Genomic DNA, 20,704 nt, shown 5'->3' with positions numbered 1-20,704 from the left:
TATATGTCCATCCGAACCATACTTCTCAGATCCATTCAATCAGTCCTAAACTTAGGCCAGTCAATGTTGTAAACATTGAATTGTATTTGACAATAAGTGTTAGACATTGTGCACAAATGAGAAAACAGCGGACGATTGTGAGAAAATATCATAATAAGGAAATTTTATATTCTAGTTAGCCCAAGAATATTCAACAATTACTGTGGTGATTGGCACCTAAAAAACTGAGAATAGCTCAATAAGCACTGAAGTTCAATACACAATTAACTTTTATTCCAAATGTCTAAAAAGTTTCTCACAACGTTGTCTATAAGCAAACCAATGATTCACACCTTATTTATTAACTAAGCATGTATGTACATCAAACTTCACATTTCTCTGAAACAAATCTTTTTTTTTTCTTTCTCATATGTCTTCAGAGCCAACCAAGGCAAGTAAGAACCTCATGTAATCCCCCGAGGTATCATCAATTACATCAGATTTTAAGGTGGTTTTATATTGGATCTTATACTCCTCTTTGATCTTCCTCAAATCAATTTCTGCTCGTGAAACGATAGCTCTCGTAAGAGAATCTTCATCAGTTCCAAGCCCGACAACTGATGTTCTCACAACCTGCACAGAATGCACATAGTTTAGCATCAACACTTTGAAGTGCTCCTATTGAGTGTAATTAGGTTTACCCGAGCAAAGTGTTTCTCTGGGGATGCAAGACACCAGATAGCAGTTTTCAGCACTCTTGCGAACTGACTTTTATCAATGACTTCAATGTCCTGTATCACAAACACCAGAAACAATTAATTGTATCAAACAAAAAAAGGAGCAGCTTTAAAAAAATGAAGCTCCCACTATAATGGGGTTCTGAAAAAAGGGCGGACCACATTGGATCTATTATACATAGTCTTATCTTACATTGCAAGAGGTTGTTTCTTTTAACTCAAGCTTTCTTTTTATAATCATTGCAAAATGACAAGGGCGATATACCAAAAAACACGGTTAATAATTAAGATTGACCAAAAAACACCAGACACCATGATAATTATTTTTTTTTATAAAAAATATCCTTGATTACAAGGAATAAGGGTGCTAGTTATTTTACAAAACCACTTGCAGTCAGATTTTTCAGACACAAGAAATTTTCGTTTCTGTACTTAAGGTATCTACAAGTTCATAATGGTTTTTTTTTAATGGACAAGCAAATCTGGTTGCTCTTGGAAATTTGGCACAAAATGGAGCACAAGCTCATCTAGGAAATAGAAATACCATTAATCTTGAAAAATGAACAAAATAATTTTAACAATTAATAATTGAGAATATCTAAGAACAAAAATAAAAAAGCATCTATCTCCTCAAAATCAAGTATATCTTAAATAGAACTAAAAATATTTCTTCCAAATAGAACTCAGAATATTACATCCAAATCATTTCAAAATGACAAGGATTTCTAAACAATTTGAGACTGATCACACCTACAGTTGATTAATTGAAACTGTGTTAGAAACAATTTGGTAAAATTTTCATAATGTATTTACATAAATTCTATCTGTTCAGATTAAACTAGACTACTAATTGTATCGTTTGCAACACAGGTGCAATTTTAAGATGAAAAATATATTGAAAAATCCATAACTGAAGGGATCATTTCTAAGGACCAAGTCTATGCATTCTTACCATAACCTATTATTCTGCTTCAACCACTTTACCAACTTAGTTAAATGACCATCTGAACCCCAAAATGTTCAATTTTATGATTAAAGAAAGACTTCAACATTGCATTCTGCCTGGTATGTCTGTATATTTTAATCAAAATTCTCAAGAGGGGGATTCTCCTAAATTAGAGGTTTTTCTGCTTCACTAATGTTGCATGGACCATGGAGCACAATGACAGAGAGAATGAAGAAAGCATCAAACTATATTGACAAATATACAGAGAATTCAAATCATTAACTACGAATGGTCTTATTGATGTGATAAAAAATCATATAAAGAGAACTAAGTTATTCTGTGTTTGATTAGTACCTCAACAATGTGTTTCCCATAATTCTCAATATAGTGCTTGAATGTTTCCACAAGTTGTGACTTGTTTCTTGTGCTAAGTATGCGAATAACGTCATCATTGCCTACTTGATTACTTTTGACTGCATCAGAGAGCTGAGCTGCTTCATGCTTAGCCAACTCGCTGTCGACATGATCACCAGGATACCTATAAGATGTAAGCAGACACACCAACAACTGCAGAAACAAAAATATTTGCCCAGTCAGAAATACAAACAATCACAAGCCACTAGTCCTAATTAGTCGAGATAAATTGCATGAATCTCATGTCGCCAATGAACCCAATGTACTACAATATTGCTTAACTTCTATGATGATACAGCCCGCCCAGATCAGAGATGTCAAATTATACATACTATCATTGATGATGTTTTCAAGAACTTCCTTGGATAAGATCAAATAGTACCTTGCTGAGAGGTTCTACCGTGGAGAACCTGTGAGCAACTTCTTCCTCGATGGAGGAAGAATAAAGAGAGCAATATGCCTTCCTCACAGCAATCAGATGGTCAGGTGATGAAGCACATGCAACCTCTATGATCACCCAAAGATGGCTGTCCCCTGTTCTTTTAAGTGCCCCATTTGTCAATTTGGCATCCCTTTCTGCAGGGTCCATCGTCCATAGCATCACTGCTTTCTGTAGAAAATAAAATAAATAAAAAGATAATTTGTTTGTATATATGGTTCACGAATTCTTTTTATCTGATTTTAGAATATTCTTAAGTTCACCAAATATTTTTTCAAGCCATGAGAAACTTCCATCCATTAAATAAAGTAGTTAAGAAATAAGTCCTATTATTAGTGATTGCCAGAATGAGAATTTGGTGTCGAAGTCTCGATTCAATACCTCTCAAATAATTGCTACTGTTGATAACCATGGCACAAAAAATGAATGATTTAGATTCTTGTTTAAGCATTGGAAGTACAAGTGGTATCAAATTGTTTGTTAAAAATCATCAATTATTAAGTCTAGTCAACCCTTCAAATGATAGTTCAAGAAATTAAACAGTTTTTTTTTAATGTTATGAATTTCAGAACAATTGCTTTTTTAAATTATCATTTGTAACATACTGCAGATGAGACCAAGATAGGCGGGACCAGATAGCGGGTGACTGAAAGGAGCATTAACATATTCAAGATACCAAAGATGCACACTAAACAACAAAATAAAGTCTTCCAAATAAATTCTAGTGGTGTTGCTTACATTTTGAAAAGATGTTCAATCAAAGCATAAGTCGCAAAACCAAGATATAAATTTGAATTAGATAAAGGATGTAGCACGTACAAAGCAAACTTGATGATGAATCAGGCATGAATAATCTTGACTACCTCAATGATGAAAGGCTATAAAGCGTATTATCTCAAATCAAAACTGTTTGAGATTTGTCAAGATGTTGAAGTTTGATGAAATTCAAATTGTAAGATTAATGAAAAATACATATATCAAAAATAATTGAATCTTTCAACACCATATTGTCATGGGGGCAAAGGTCAAACAAACCAAAACTAAATATGCACTAAGGTGGATTCCACCTTACCAATGTACTAAATGGAGAATTTTATCTATCCCTTTGGCCATTTATAGAGAGTTCTCATGAGATTCTCCCCTAATCCAATCTCACAAAGCTACAAAACCTGCATAGATATTTGAAGTCTATGGCATAGTTCAACCCTGAAAGAATTGTCCACAACCTGCTCAATTGATAACTTCTTCCTATACCCTCAACCTCATTACATATTGCCCAGCTCATGTGCCCCAAACATGCAAGCAATCATACTATTTAAGCATAGTACAGAAGGGGTCAACCATTGCAGAGCAATTGGGAATTTGGGTACAGTCAGCCTTCACCCTGCAACATGATCTCTATCTTATGACTGTAGGATAAAAGGGACCATGTACCCTACCTATAGAATTGTCAACTATAGGGGGTTAGGGAATCTTCATAACAATGTAAATATAATGTAGAAGCTAACACACCCTGGACATCTGATGTGTATCATAATTACTTAAGAGAGAGGAATGTTTGGAAATTCCAAAAATTGCTAATTAATAATTATGATCAGAAGTAGCAAGCTAATGATGAATCATGAATAGTTCAGTGATCTTAGAATTGTGAATTGTATCAAATCGTGAATCATAAGGATCATATTAAACATATAAATAAGTCAAAAAACATACCTATCTAAAACTTGTAAAACTATACTACTTAACATTATAATATGATTAGCATAGTGCCACAACCACACACAATGTTTTATAAAAAATGAAAGTATGAAAATGAAGTACTCAAACTTGGAAGCAACATAATCATTCATGAAAATAAGTCAAGCCTAATAACAAGTGAGAGTTACTAAACTACCAAAGATTAAATGCATACTGTTAGATTAATTTTCTCAAATCCAAAATATCTCCAAATTTTTTTTTCAATTTTCCACTATCTAAAGAAACAAAATAGAGTTGGATGAATCAATGTGGAAAGGATGAATTAAGTTTTCAATCTAGATTTTATCTGAACAATGAACACAACAATAACTTGCTGCCTGTCTAATGGTAATGAAATCTGAATATTCTGGTATTCTGGTAGTAATCTGGAAGTTGGAAACTGGATTTTCTAGTATTCTGGTTATGCTAAGTACATGCAGTGGAACTTGGATATTGGAGTGAAGACTATGATAAAATATGGATGCTGGAATGAGGATGCATGGTGGGTTGCTGATCTAGCAAAGGGATCTAGTTAAGGGCAGGTCCCTGGCATGTGGACATGCAGTCAGTTGTTGAAGACATACGAGGAAGGCAGCCAACTGCTGAGGGATGTCTGTTGCTTGAGCTAGAATCTGGAAAAGCAGAGTAGTCTACAATGAAGGTCGGAGTCGATGATCTAAGACATTCAACCACCTCAAGCTCGCCCGAGGAAGACGTCGCTGAGGAAGTCATCCACTAAGGATGAAGATGTTATCGACAAGCTGTGAGGATAGGAAGCTAATGGGCGATAGGTCAAAGAGGATGCTTCATCAAACACAAAACATCAATGAACTTTTTATCCCTTAGTGTGTTATCTAATATTTACTCATGGGTTTGCTTAGTCAATTCTGATTCAGATGCACAAGTTACCTCTGAATCTAATCAAATCAGACAATTCAAACTGCAAATCATTTGATTATGATAATCATCTTGTAAGAAAAAGTTTGAAGTCTAGACTAACCACCCTAGTTTGATTACAAATCTTGAGTAAACTAATCTTTTTGAAAGAGGATATATATTTTACATAAGGAATAAAGCTAAAGAAGCTACAAGTCTGCTAAGTGATGCTAGACTTAATGGAAATGTGAATGCAAATGACTCTAATGGAAAGGTTGAAAAGTCTCACAATTCAAAAATTAAGGCAAGTGGTTTAGTTTATATTGAATCACACCTTTCAGATCATGTGAGTACTATTGGACAGTACCACGTTTTGCTAATTTTTGAATTAACCTTTTCATCTGTTGCCTTAATTGACGTGTTAATGGCAAGTTAACGATCCGCTTCCTTAACAGATGTGTTAATGGTGAGTTGATGAGACTTTGATAATTAATGTCCAACCAAGTGATTGGAGAGCCATGGATATAAATTCACTTCCTCAATCTCCTTTTCCAGCAAGTAAGCAATCCTTCTTTTCTTGTTCCTCCTCCACCTTCCATGATAACAAATTAAAATAGCAATTTTTTATTGAGTGTTATAGGTGGTTTAGCCATTGATAATTATTCAAACTTCTAAGCTACCATAGAAGGGATAAATCTGTCTCAAGGAGACTATCATAAGCCTCGGTTCATCCAAGAAAAAGCTGCCCTTGCCGACATCCAGAAAGTCAGCGCTTGACGAACTATATTTCAATGTTGTTTAAACAATCTTAATATATACATTGAATTTTGTTCAGAGATGGCAACTAAAAGTTTTGAAAACCAGACTACTCAACCTATGCAAGTCCCTTCTGCCTTGGATATGGAAATTCCAATTAATCATGGGGATAAACCCATGGAGAGAAATTAGAGAACTTCAGAGGGTTAAATTTCAAATGGTCGCAATAGAAGATGCTCTTTTATCTCATCATGTTGAATCTAGTTGGGTTTTTGATGGAGGAAACTCCTAAACTGGCTGAAGGTGAAACTGATGTCCAAGCTGTCAATGTTGTGAACACATGGAAACACTTTGAGTTATTACTTTGGAACTACATTCTGATAGCTTTGCAGACTCGGTATACAATGTATATAGCACATTAAAGATGGCTAAGGAATTTTGAAAGTCTCTTGATTGAAAATACAAAACTGAGGATGTAAGAGCCAAGATGTTTGTTGTTGGCTATTCTTGGAATACAAAATGGTGGACTCTAAAACTGTTATTAGTCAAATTCAAGAGCTTCAAGTAATCTTGCATTAGATGTATGATGAGGACATGGTATTGAGTGAAACGTTTCAAGTTGCCACAGTCATTCAAAAATTGTCACCGCCTTGGAAGGATTTCAAAAAGCACTTGAAGCACAAGCGAAAGGAGATGAATGTCCTTGTGTTGTGGGCCAGTTCTTGAGGAAATTTCCGAGATGGAAAGCCCTCTGAGACATTGTCAATGGGTAGAGAGCGCCATGCAAATTCCAAACTCATGGCAATCACTAGATTGTCTTCAAATTTGAAACTAAAAAGCAAGGGGCGGAGTCTAATTGGGGATCCCTATGTTGTATTTGGCTATCCTATATGCTCTTGGTGCAATCAAGCTCTAGGGTTTTGATAGATGATAAATATATTTGATCAATATATTTGAGGGTGTAAGGTTGACATAGAGTTGGTTCAAGAAGACCAGCAGTGATCAAATGCTTGGAAATTGGTAAAAGTCCAAGTGAGTCAAGAGTGATCAAATGCGATGCTTGACAATAGTGGTAAAAGTTGTGGCAGGTAAGGGAGATCAGATGTTAGACAAGGCATAAAATCCAAGCGTCCAAGGGGGGCAAGATGATTGGAAAGAGAAAAACTATAGAGAAGTGACTCTAGGTAGAGAGAAGTCTTGGAAGAGTGAACTTTAAGCAAGAGAAAACCTAAAAGACGTGAAGTCTAAGTAACCCTAAAGGAGTGAACTCTAAGTAAAGAGAGTCTTGGAGGAGTGAACTTCCTGATAAGTCAGGTAGACTAAATACGAGGCGGACTTAGAAGGTCAGGTATGTTGGTGCAATTAGCCTCCAGAGTTTTGATGTTTAACGAGCAACATGAGTTGACCAAGTTAATAAAAGTGTCCAAAGCAAGTCAAGGTTAACTATATGTTTGAAGTAAATAAAAAGTCTAAGTAGGTTAGCAGTTTGGGAAGAAGTCCTGACAGGTCATGTGAGGTCTCGCGGGGGTTGAAATTGTTAATATGAAATTTCTGGGCTTCGAACGTTAAAATTAGGAATTTATTTATTTTATTTTTTAAAAAAAAAAAGAAATTAAATGTCAGCTTGATGTTCCGGTGAGAGTGTAATTGGGTGACTAAGAGAAAACTTAGCCCACAAACAAGGTTAAGTAATATATGTTTCATGTAAATGCTATTTAAAGGCTGAAGGTAAGGCATAAGTTTTAAAGAAATTAGGGACTCTATGTTAGTCAGAGCCCTAGAGCCAATCATTTGATGATTGTATGGACTCATGTATATCATATTCTTATATTAATAAAGGCAATAGTTTGGTTATTATGCTTACTTGTTTTAGTGCCAAATAAACTAAGTATAGTAACGTCCTTGAGTAGAGCGTTCTTACCTATATCAATCGATTGGTTGAATCGATAGTGAGATGATATAGGGAACACTACTCTTAATCATTCCTAGTCGAGTATTAACATTCAAGGACGATGTTAATGCAATAAGACTAACATGTAGGTCAACTCGATGACTTGATCTCACAAGTCATGGATATGGAGATATCAAGTTGACACATGGGTATATATTGGAGAATGTATACTGAATGACCCGCCATGAGAAAGTATCATGGATCGTTATATGAGTGTCATATACTTTCTCATGTGGCTATTAGTATGACTATTAGTCCTTAGACCTGAAGTCACCATGGATCCCTACATAAGGAGTTATGTACTTTGGTTTCGTCAAACGTCACCCGTAACTGGGTGGACTATAAAGGCGATTACTGGGTATATAACGAATTATGCAGAGGGATGTGAGTGATGTAGATGGGATCTATTCCTCCCATATGACGGGAGCGACATCGCTATTCTTGATAGAGTGAGACCACTAAGTGCATGGCCATGCCCAAATGAGTCAACATTAGATGTTGAGCTCATTTGATCGAGTGCGTCTACTTGGAGTTCAAGATTTAGATTGATTAGAGGATGACACGGTCTATGCCTCACATTGATCAATCTAGATGTCTAGGATAGAAGGACAATGTCACATATTGTGAGGAGTCACAATTAGTAGTCACAAGGTGATGTTGGATCTCAACATTTCTTGTAACTTGGGTAGCAATGATGTATTGCTAGATGCCGCTCATTGCTTATGTTTCTAAAAGAGTTTAGAAACATTGCCAACGTTACAAGAACCTATTGGGTCACACACAAAGAACATGTGGATGGAGATTAGGTTCATATGATGAACCAATAGGATTAGGTTCATATGATGAACCAAAGATTGGATTCGAATTAGACTTATTGAGTTAGATTCAATTAGATTCAATTGTTGAATGAGTCTAATTTACATTTGATTCATTGAGTCAATTTATATTAATGAATTGAGATTCATTAAATTAAAATTGACTTGAATCAAAGCTTGGATTTAACTCAACAAGGAAGAGATTGGGTCAAGTTTGACTTGATGCATTGCCACATCATGTAGGTTGACTCATCCTACATGGCATGACACATAGTTGCCACATCACCTCCACCTCATGCGGTGTGCCACCTCATTGGAGGTTACACTCTCCTTTCTTTAATGTGGCCGGCCACATTAATGAGAGGAGTTATGTGGCCGGCCACACTTAATGGTGTGGAGTTTTTTCATTTGTGTGTATTGATGTGGTTTTATTGTATCATCTTCCTTCTTGCTTCCTCTCTCCATGGCTGATTGTTGCCGTGCACTTCATTGGGAGGAGAGGTGTGAGTTAAGTCCAAGACAATAAGAGAGTGTGAAGGTCACAAAGGAGAAGACTACTAGAGGAGTGGTGAGATTCTTCTTGTTTTCTCTTCTTTCCAATCCCATCCGAGAGCATCTAGAGAGTGCTAGCACACTTGTGGTGCTCTCTCTTCCATCCTTGAGAGTTAGAGAACCCTCCTTGTTCGTGTGGATACCGAAAGAGGATTGTCTACGTTGACAATCTTGAGATCCGACGATTTTGGACCTTGCGGGATTGCGAAAGGCACGCTACAAGGGTAAACACATTTTCTCGTAGATCGTAGTAGTAGATCGGTTTTTGAACTCGTACAAGAAATAGTTTTTCGAATTTTGTATACGAATCTTTGCACGGATCTACGGCTTTGGGTCCTTCGGGGTTTCCGCGACGCGAAAAAGCGGTTTTCGCGGCCCGAAGAACCCAACACTCTAAAAGCATGAAAGAACCCTAATTTGGATACATGATCCTAGTCTTATGAGCCAGTTGATGGGTTTTGGGCTTACTATTAGAATTGAAGCCCAAATAGGGGATTTTGTAGAGCAAGGGCTTCCAACGGCATATGCAAATCCCCCTTGGACGAGAGCTTCCGACAGCGCAAGGCTCTCGATCCGTTCCTAAGCCAGGCTTGCTCCTCCAATCTGAACGAAAGGCAAGCATTATTCATCTGTTCTTTTTTTAAGCATGAAGCTATGGGGTAGGAGGGGAGGTTTCTTCGAATGGAGTGAGCGATTCTTTGCGAGGTTGTGCGGATTCAGATGCTTCGTTTGATGGCTTGATTGAGGACCTTGGGTGACATGGAGGAAAATCTTAGGGAGGAAAAGTCTTTTGGATCATACCTTGCTTCCCACCGGATTCTTGTTGTGATTCGCTGTTGTGATTTTCCTGCGATAATTCCAATGTGTGAATGCTTAATCATGTTGGATGGATATTTCGGATTTGATTCTGTGATTTTTTTTCTGCTGATGAATCCGGTGTGTGCTTGCTTAAGTCTTGTTGGCTTGGTATTTCAAATTTGATTTAGGGAATTCCTGCTGATTTCACCAAAGAGTTATTTAATTAATCATGCTAGCTTCGCATTTCTGTGGCCAAATTCTGGTAGAATGTGTTTTGGTTTTTGTAGAGCAAGGGCTTCCAACGGCAAATGCAAATCCCCCTTGGACGAGAGCTTCCGACAGCGCCGATGGGATTGAAGGCTCTCGATCCGTTCCTAAGCCAGGCTTGCTCCTCCAATCTGAACGAAAGGCAAGCATTATTCATCTGTTCTTTTTTTAAGCATGAAGCTATGGGGTAGGAGGGGAGGTTTCTTCGAATGGAGTGAGCGATTCTTTGCGAGGTTGTGCGGATTCAGATGCTTCGTTTGATGGCTTGACTGAGGACCTTGGGTGAGAAGGAGGAAAATCTTAGGGAGGAAAAGTCTTTTGGATCATACCTTGCTTCCCACCAGATTCTTGTTGTGATTCACTGTTGTGATTTTCCTGCGATAATTCCAATGTGTGAATGCTTAATCATGTTGGATGGATATTTCGGATTTGATTCTGTGATTTTTTTCTGCTGATGAATCCGGTGTGTGCTTGCTTAAGTCTTGTTGGTTTGGTATTTCAAATTTGATTTAGGGAATTCCTGCTGATTTCACCAAAGAGTTGTTTAATCATGCTAGCTTCGCATTTCGGTGGCTAAATTCTGGTAGAATGTGTTTTGGTTTTTTTAATGTTAATGCCCTTACCTAGTTCTTTGAGTTAGTTGTGGATTTCTGGGATAGGTTCCGTAGGTTTTAATGTGATTCCAATGTGGTTCATGCTTCCCAATGGTGCTTTCAAATTTCTGGACAGATTTGGTTGATTGGGAGTTGATTCGATGTTGTTCTTGATTCCTCAAGTCAGCTGTGGTTTCTAGACATATTTAGTAGGTTATAATGTGATTAATGAGGTTCTTGTTTCTTAAGATGGCTTCGGATTTTCTGGACAGATTTGAGGATGGTGAATTGTTTTTGATGTGTTCTTACTTCTTGTGACAACGTCGGATTTTCTGGACAGATTTGAAGATGGTGGATTGTTTTTGATGTGTTCTTGCTTCTTGTGATAGCTTTGGATTTTATTTACTGGACAGATTTGGTAGGTGATGGATCAATTTGGATGTTGTGCTCGCTTCTTCGTGCTAGCTTGAATCTTTGGGACAGATTTGGTAGAATAGGAATTGGCATAATTTAAGTAGTTGTTCTTCCCTTATTTTCTCAAGATACTTAGATTGTATAAGCACTGCTTGAAGTTTAAAGTAGTTTTTTTTTATGAAAGATAGTATAGGAACTATGCATGTTTACTTGCGAGGAATGATATGATTGAGTCATGTTCTTATATGGATAACTAGATGGATACATGCAAGTGTGGTGATAGTACATGATTGATGCCCCGGGATGAGCTCCAGGGAGGGTCTTTTAAACATGAATGATGATGCAATGAATGTTGGCTTCGGCTATATGATTATAAGTTCTCCTAAGAGATATCTCTAAAGTTTATGATCATGGATCAAATGAATATGCTCTAAAGATAGTTACCACATTTGTATCCTAATCATCTCCTACAAGGTTATGTATATGTTTTCCTCCATGCGTAAATAAGGTCATGTCCCATGTTTCTTTGCTTTATTATTCGTTTCATGTCCCCACTATTCGAATATGCTTGCCAGGTCGGTAGACTCACTATGTAGATGATGCAGGTGAGGAAGACGTCACCAAGGATATGATAGGAGATGCGGAGGTAGGGTAGCTGAGGAGATAGAAGCATGGCACAGTGTTCGTCATGTAATAATTGAGATTGGGATTAGTCTTTGGCTAAAGCTTGGTAGAAAATTCATGAACTTCCTTCGAGGGACAAATGTTAAGTGTTGAGATCTATAGGTTATGCAAATTTTTCCTTGAATCTGAATTGTTGAATCGAGACACACGTGAGAGGGAGGAGGTGATCTAGCCGCACCTTCCAGTACGGCTACCTTATTATGACTTCACTCCAGTCACTAGCCTCGCCTTCGGCATCCCCCTCCTTGCGATTAAGGTAAATAGGATTGGTAAGTAATACAACTCCCATACCCCCTAATAGAAGAAGAAATGCTACAAGAATATCATGTGTTGGTCTTGGTAAATCCATTACATATAAAATATCCACAAAAAAAATAAGTCAAATCATGACTTTACTAAATAGTCAAGGAAAAAGGTTTATCCAATTTATTGCACCAACATGAGTTTTCTGTTTTTTTTTATGGAATATAATGAAGTCATCTACCTGTGCTATGTGGGTATTGTATGTTCTGGTCATGAGTAAGGAGTCCGAGTTGTTTCAGTTGGTATCAGAGTCTGCCGTTCTAAAGGATAGTGTGTGCATGCAATCTCGTCAAGGACTCAGATACTTCCGCCTTCAAGTCTGTAAGATTTTTTTTTTTAAGTGATAGTTATAAATTCAACTATGTTTATGCTTACACGCAAGTTAGTGATATAGGTATTTTGGATATATAGAATTATGGATGCCAAAAGAAACTATGGTGATGTTGGTGGATAGAGCAATCAGTTTTTGGTTGGACTCATAGCACTCTTGCAAGAATAGAGTCGAATTCATAGGGAACAAATTCAACAACTGCTGCGAGTTAGGGAAAATGAGTCTACACTTGGCCGCCCTACTGCTAACCCAGCGTCCAGACAGTTCAGATATTTAGGACCGACAAAATTTAAAGGTACCACTGATCCGATAGTTGCTGAAGGGTGGATACGATCGTTGGAGATAATCTATGACTTTATGCAGCTCGTCGATATAGACAAAGTAAGGTGTGTGATATTCATGTTACGCGACAATGCTCATATTTGGTGGGAGGGTGCCCGTGTTGCCATGAACCTGGCTACTCTGACTTGGGCTGGTTTTAAAGAAGTATTCTATGGGAAGCATTTCACGACTGATAATAGAGCCAAATTAGCAAGAGAATTCCTAGAGTTTCGTTAGGGAAGCATAATTGTGGCGGATTATGTCAAGAAATCTAAGAGAGGGCGTTACTCTGTGTCCTTGATTGCGGAACATCCACAAGAGGAGTTGAAACATTCCATTGAAGGGTTGAGTGTCGTGATCCAACATGGCATTAGATTGAGCCGAGTTACCACCTTCAGGGAGGCAGTTGATCAAGCATTGATGTCTGAGAGAGAGAGAAATTAGATTATAAGAGAAGCACAGAATAAGAGAGCTTGCTATCAAGGAAGAGAACAGCAAGGGCCGAGTAGCAAGAGGACTTTCCCTACTCCGATTCAAGGGAAGCAGTAATAGAATCAGACTCAGCAACCGCAACGACCTCAAGGGACATGAGCAGCTATCGGCACTACCCCCAAGGCCGACAATAGGGTCCCATGTCCTAAGTGTGGAAAATCTCATCTTGGCCAGTGTCTGATAGGCTCAAATATTTGTTTATTGTGTAAGAAGTCAGGACACTATGTTAAAGATTGCGTACAGAACAAGGAACCAACTAAGGGAAGAGTGTTCACTATGACTCAGGAGCAGGTGGATCTGGATTCTGCCATCATCACAGGTATGATCTTTATTATTGACTTGCCTGCTCATGCACTAATAGATTTTGGAGTTACCCATTCTTTTATATCTGTGGCATATGTCACAAAGCTGGGCATTACACCTGATAGAATGGTTATGGGATATAGTGTTTCCTTACCTACGAGGGAAGAATTGTGCAGCAATAGTATGGTAAAGAATTGTAGGATGCTAATGTAGGGTCATACTATATACGCTAAATTTTTTGTCCTAAACATGACTGACTTTGATGTGATCTTAGGAATGGATTGGTTAACTCAGTACGAAGCTATCATCGATTGCAAATGGCGAACTGTCAAGTTGAAACTGCCCAACAATGCGTCCTTTGTGTTTGATGCAGCACCAAAACCAAATCTACCTTATATCATTACAGCATGTAAAGCCCAATGTATAATGAGTAAAGGGTGTGAGGGTTTTCTGGCAAACATCTTTGTCCATTCAGAGACAGACCGAGTCTGGATGAAGTAGAAGTGGCACGGGACTTTCCTGAGGTGTTTTCGGATGTCATTTTGAGGCTACAACCAATCAGAGAGGCGGAGTTTGGATCGAAGTAATGTCGAGAACTACTCTAATGTCTAAAGAACCATACAAGTTGGCACGTACAACAATGAAGGAGTTAAAAGAGCAACTGCAAGAGCTACTGGACAAGGGTTTTATCAGACCAAGTGTGTCACCATGGGGAGCACCGGTGTTGTTTGTTCATAAAAAGAATGGGAAAATGCACCGTGCATTGACTACCGAGAGCTGAATCGGATTATAAGTGAAGAATAAATACCCCCTTCCTTGATTTGAGGACGGGTTATCATTAGCTAAAGGTGAAAGACAATGACGTCTATTAAACTACATTTAGAACTCGTTATGGCCACTACAAGTTCCTAGTTATGTCATTTGGGCTAACCAATGCTCCAACAGCGTTTATGGACTTGATGAACTGGATTTTTCAGCTATACCTGGACCAATTTGTCATTGTCTTCATTGATGATATATTAATCCACTCAAATAGCCAGAAAGAGCATTGACAACAGTTAACTACGGTTCTGCAGATTCTGAAGGATAGACGCCTGTATGCGAAATTCAGTAAATGTGACTTCTAGTTAGAGCAGATTGTATTCTTAAGACACATCATTTCGAGAAAAGGTATAGAGGTGGATCCCACCAAAGTAGAAGCAATTCAGAACTCGACTACTCTAAGGAATGCTACTAAAATTTGACACTTCCTATGGCTGGCAAGTCATTACCGAAGGTTCATCCAGAACTTTTCATGAATTGTCTTGCCCCTGACATCTTTAACCAAGAAAGGGGTAAAGTTTCGATGGACTGGCCGATGTGGGAAGAGTTTTGAAGAGTTGAAAAAATAATTAATGATGGCGTCGGTGCTTGCAATTCCGAGTGGTACTCGGCGATTTGTAGTGTACACGAATGCATCCAAGAATAGTTTAGGAGCTGTGCTAATGCAGAATGATAAAGCAATCGCCTATGCTTCTCGTCAGTTGAAGGTACATGAGCAAAACTATCCTACGCATAACCTAGAATTAGTGGCAGCTGTCTTTGCATTAAAAATTTGGAGGCATTATCTTTATGGCGAATGTTGCGAGATCTTACCACAAAAGCTTAAAATATTTCTTCACGCAGAAGGAACTGAATATAAGACAGAGGTGATGGCTGGAATTGGTGGAGTATGATTGCGACATTAACTACCATCCGAGTAAGGCGAATGTAGTGCCAGACACTCTGAGCCGTAAGTTCGCGATGTTGTAGCAGTTGACAACCCAACACTAGTTGATATCAGAGTTTCAGCGGATGAGTCTAGAAGTGTTACGACCGAATGCACAATCCATCTTGGCAACACTGACAGTTACACCAAATCTACTCGACCAAATTCGGGTGGGTTAAGCATCTCATCAGCAGTTGGTCGAATGAAAACGCAGAGATGAGGCTAAGAGTCGTACCTTATACACGATCGTTGATGGAATTGTGCAAAATAAGGGTCGAACTTGGGTGCCAAAGTCAACTCACTTAGAGAAGACATTATGATTGAGGCACATACCACCCACTCTATTCACTCCGGGAGCACGAAGATGTATAAGGATTTGTAGTTATTGTATTGGTGGTCGGGAATGAAGAGAGACATACTCAAGCTAGTTCAAGAGTGCCTTACTTGCCAGCAGATGAAGGCAGAACATCAGAAGGGACTATTAACGTCACTTCTTATAAACCCTGTGGAAGTGGGAAGATATCACTACAGATTTTGTAGTAGGCTTACCAACCACTCCAAGGAGATCGAATGTCATTTAGGTTATTGTGGACAGACTGACGAAGTCAACCCACTTCCTACCAGTAAGGACAACCTTCACCATGACACGGTATATAGAATTATATATCAGAGACGATCTCCGATTGCATGGAATTCCAGCTCGAATTGTTTGACAGAGATCCAAAATTCACTTTCGGATTATGGGAAAGTTTGCATCGTGGGTTAGGTACGAAGTTCACTTTTAGTACCACTTTCCACCCAGTCAATCTGAACGAGTTATTTAGATTCTTGAGGATATCCTTCGAGCATGTGTGATTGATTTCCAGGGAAGTTGGGAGCCAAGATTGCCCCTGGTGGAGTTTGCCTACAACAACAACTATCAAGCTACTATAGATATGGCTCTGTATGAAGCATTATATGGGAGGTGTCGAACCGCACTACATTGGGGTGATGTAGGGGAGTGGGCGGTTTTGGGCAGACATCGTGACTCACACGGTGGGTCTAGTGGCTACGATTCGAGATAGCATGCAGGCAGCACAAAATCGCCAAAAGAGTTATGTTGACCAACGACAAAGAGACTTGGAGTTTGAAGTGGGAGACCATGTTTTCCTCAAGATGTCAACGATGAAAGGAGTGTTAAGATTCAGAAAGAAGGGAAAACCTAGTCCAAGGTATATTGGACCTTTTGAGATTCTGGACCTTATTGGAACTCGAGCATATCGAGTTACCTTACCACCAAACTTATCAAGAGTTCATAACGTGTTCCACGTTTTCATGCTTAGGAAGTACATTCCTAATCCTTCTCATGTGATTTGCCATGAGCCCATTCAGTGGACGCCCAATCTGTCTTATGAAGAAAAGCCAGTTCAAATCCTGGACAGGCTAAGTCCGAAAGTTAAGGAACAGAGAGATCAAAATAATAAAAGCTCTACGGGGAAATCAACTTATGGAGAAAGCTACTTGGGAGACTGAGTTAGACATGCGCAACCTTACCCCGAACTATTTGGTAAGTCAGATTTCGAGGACGAAATTCTTTTAAGGAGGGGAGAGTTGTGAGGTCTTGCGAGGGTTTAAATTGTTAATATGGAATTTTTGAGCTTCGAATGTTAAAATTAGGAATTTATTTTTTTAAAAAATAAATAAATAAATGTCAGCTCAATGTTCGGATGAGAATGTAATTGGGGTGACTAAGGGAAAACTAGGACTAGCCCACAAATAGGGTTAAGTAATATATGTTTCATGTAAATGCTATTTAAAGGCTAAAGGTAGGGCATAAGTTTTAAAGAAATTGAGGACTCTAAAAGCATGGAAGAACCCTAATTTGGATACATGCTCCTAGTCTTATGGGACAGTTGATGGGTTTTGGGCTTACTATCAGAACTGGAGCCCAAATATAAGGGGAGAAAAAGGGGGTTCTGCCCTAAGGCAAGGGGGGGGGGGGGGGGGGGGTGGGGGGGGGGGGGGGATTCGATTTCTTGGAGAAAGGGATCTCAACGGCAGACGCAAGTCCCCCTTGGACGAGAACTTTCGACAGTGTCGGTGGGATTGAAGCTCGATCCGTTCCGAAGTCGGGCTTGCTCCTCCAATCTGAATGAAAGGCAAGCATTATTCATCAGTTTTTTTTTTTTTTTTTGTAAGCATGAAGTTGTGGGGTAGGAGGGGAGGTGTATTCGAATGGAGTGAACGATTCTATGTGAGGTTGTGCGGATTCAAATGCTTCTTTTGATGGCTTGATTGAGGACCTTGGGTGAGATGAAGGAGGACAATCTTGGGGAGGAAAAGTCTTTTGGATCATACCTTGCTTCCCACCGGATTCTGGGATTTCTTGCTGTGATTTCCTGTTGTGATTTTCCTGCGATGATTCCAATGTGTGCATGTTTAATCATATTGGATGGGTATTTCGGATTTGATTCTGTGATTTTTTCTACTGATGAATCTGGTGTGTGCTTGCTTAAGTCTTGTTGGCTTGGTATTTCAAATTTGATTTGGGGAACTGATGAGTTGTTTAATCATGCTAGCTTCGCATTTCTGTGGCCAAATTCAGGTAGAATGTGTTTTGGTTTTTTTAATGTTAATGCCCTTACCTGGTTCTTTGAGTTAGCTGTGGATTTCTGGGATAGGTTCCATAGGTTTTAATGCGATTCCAATGTGGTTCATGCTTCCCCATGGTGTTTTCGAATTTCTAGGCAGATTTGGTTGATTGGAAGTTGATTCGATGTTGTTCTTAATTCCTCAAGTTAGCTATGGTTTCTAGACAGATTTAGTAGGTTGTAATGTGATTCCAATGTGGTTCTTGTTTCTTATGATGGCTTCAGATTTTCTAGACAAATTTGAGGATGGTGAATTTGTTGGAGCAATCTGGGTACCCTAGGTTTTGATGTTTGGGCAAAAGTTTAAGTTAGGTTTATTGTTGTATTTGATATGCATTGTGAGTGTGCAGGATATAGGTACAACAAGGAAAGTCCAAGGATGATCTTGGCAAAGGAGGAAAGTCCAAGGGTGAGTGTTGGTGGTGTAAGTCCAAGTATGTAGTCTTGATAATGCAAGTCCAAGTGTGACTTGACAAATGATGAAGTACCGGAGCGTGGCTCTTGGCAGTGAAGATCCAACAATGATGACAAGGCTAATGGAAGCTCCAGAAGGCAAGGCGTGAAGGATGGGGAGGCAAGCTAAAATAATGCTACCCAAATAATTATTCTTTACAAGTACAAGGATATGTAGCGCACTAGTACAATCAATGTCAAGCTTGAGTAGACGACACTGAAATTGATAGTAAAAGAAAGATGATTGACACATCTGTCCACATCATGACCTTCAATAAAGATTTCCTTTCAATTCATAACTTCCTTGACACTTTTTATTAGGCCCTAGGGTGGATGGACAACTGGAATGATGGAGGAGTTGGGTAAGTACTAGTTTCTTTTTTTCATTTTTTACTACAAAGGACAAATGAAGGGGAGGATAAGTTTCCAAAGTGACATAATTAATTAGCAGGTATTCCTTCAAAAATTTTACACACTTTTTGGCAGATTAGTAATGAGAAAAAGGAGGTTCATGAATCCATTTATTTTTCATTGCCTCCTACTTTTCCTTCCAATTGGCTAGAGGAAACTTTCCTTCAGTTATTATCCTTCCACTTCCCATCCTTCCAGGTTTTTCTTGCCAAAGAGATGTACTCTAGAACTCTTAAATTCAATTGCACTGTCTGAAAAAGAGATAGTATTATAACAAAGCTTACAAATTATTTCTTTCCAACAATAAATGCACAAACTTCATAAGAAATAGTACGGATTAAAGTAATCGGAGGCAACAAAGGTTCCACTTTCCATCTGTTGTGAAGGATTCAGGAGTTTAAAATGCTGTGGCATGATCAGAATGCTGGAAAATCTCAATGAGGGAAAATGCTACTTGATAAAGTATCGATTTGCTCTACAGATATTTGTATGTAAAAGCACCCGTTCAATAATTTATAGGAAGAAGACAAAAATAGTGAAAGAATGCATTCTCTGAATCCTTGCGTTCTAAATCCTAGTTGTTTCATTCCTGCTTCCTCTCGGTCTAAGTTCAGTTGTTCGACATCCTATAAAAATTTTAAAAATAGAAAATAAAATTTAAGAGAGAGAGAGAGAAAACTAGAAGGTTTAATCTACAAGGACATTCTTGAACGCAAGTAAACTAATAGTCAAGAGAAAAAAAAACTAAAGAATACGAAAAGAGGAACAGAGAGACGTTAGCACACAAAGTACAAAGAAAAATCAGGATCAAAATTAAGTCTCTTCAAAGAAATCAATTTTCTTTTATGTAAGAATTACTCAAAAAGAGAGACTCCGTATGAGTAGATGACGCTAGATCAGACATGAACCTAATTTCATGCTATCAACAAGCAAAACAACTACATGTTGGAAGAGTAGAACCAGTTACCCTGAAGTCTCCAGAGAGTTCGGAATGGAGGCGCTCGAGTAGTGACTCCCCATAAAGGCGAGCGTAAGCCTCAGCTATCGCCAATCGCTGTGCGGCGTTGCGATGACTTAATACCTCAATAATCGTCTTCTCGTCCGTCCCCCATCCTATTGTTTGAAGGCATATATTAAAGATGCATATGAACACACAAATCTCAGTCCATTTTAGCAGTAGAAGAGCAAGAAACGTTTTGGTACCTTGGAAGGCTCTTCTTAGCTTGTTGGCGTCCTCATCAGGGGAAGGGGAAGAAGCAGGAACAGTGATGGTGGACATTTCTTCTCCACCAAGTCGCTGGGCGCCTGCTAGATTGAACAAATGGAGAAAGGGATTGAATCTGTCGAGGAAAAGATGCAACGATGGAGCGTACTCGAGCACGCAGCAACCGCAGCCGCAGCTCTCAGGCATCAATCCGCTCTCTCTCCTCTCTCTCTCTCTCACTCTATATGCCCGGAGTCATCAATAAATGCAGATTAACTCCCGAATTTACAAAATGAGAGCTTTTAAATTTATTGACAATTAATGTTTTCACTCCGTGTTATTTCTTCACTGTTATGTATTGCTAATCGATTCGTTACTTTTAAATTTCTTTTTTGAAATTTTAATTTTTATTCTTAATAATATAGCCTATTTTTTAATTTAGTATGTTCTTAACACACTGTTCCATTCTCACCTAGAAATTGAAATGAAAATAAAAATCATAATTTTATCAAATAAGAATGGATATAAATATGGATATAATTCTTAAAAAT

At 38.5% G+C, this 20,704-nt stretch overlaps 1 protein-coding gene across 1 annotated transcript; it reads right to left on the bottom strand.

The window, feature by feature from the left end:
- Positions 1-246: 246 nt before the first annotated feature.
- Positions 247-20,427, bottom strand: LOC122023936 (annexin D3-like). Its single transcript, XM_042582379.1, has 6 exons — positions 20,153-20,427; positions 19,917-20,062; positions 2,459-2,686; positions 2,017-2,229; positions 681-770; positions 247-612 (listed from the first exon to the last, which is right to left on the bottom strand). Exons 1-6 carry the CDS (start codon positions 20,358-20,360, stop codon positions 406-408), a joined length of 1,092 nt encoding a protein of 363 aa, XP_042438313.1. The 5' UTR covers positions 20,361-20,427; the 3' UTR covers positions 247-405.
- Positions 20,428-20,704: the final 277 nt, after the last annotated feature.

Source organism: Zingiber officinale, chromosome 9B (assembly GCF_018446385.1).
Source record: "Zingiber officinale cultivar Zhangliang chromosome 9B, Zo_v1.1, whole genome shotgun sequence".
Classification (NCBI taxonomy): Eukaryota; Viridiplantae; Streptophyta; class Magnoliopsida; order Zingiberales; family Zingiberaceae; genus Zingiber; species Zingiber officinale.
Note: the sequence above shows the minus strand (reverse complement) of the source record. Positions and strands in the feature narration are given on the sequence as shown.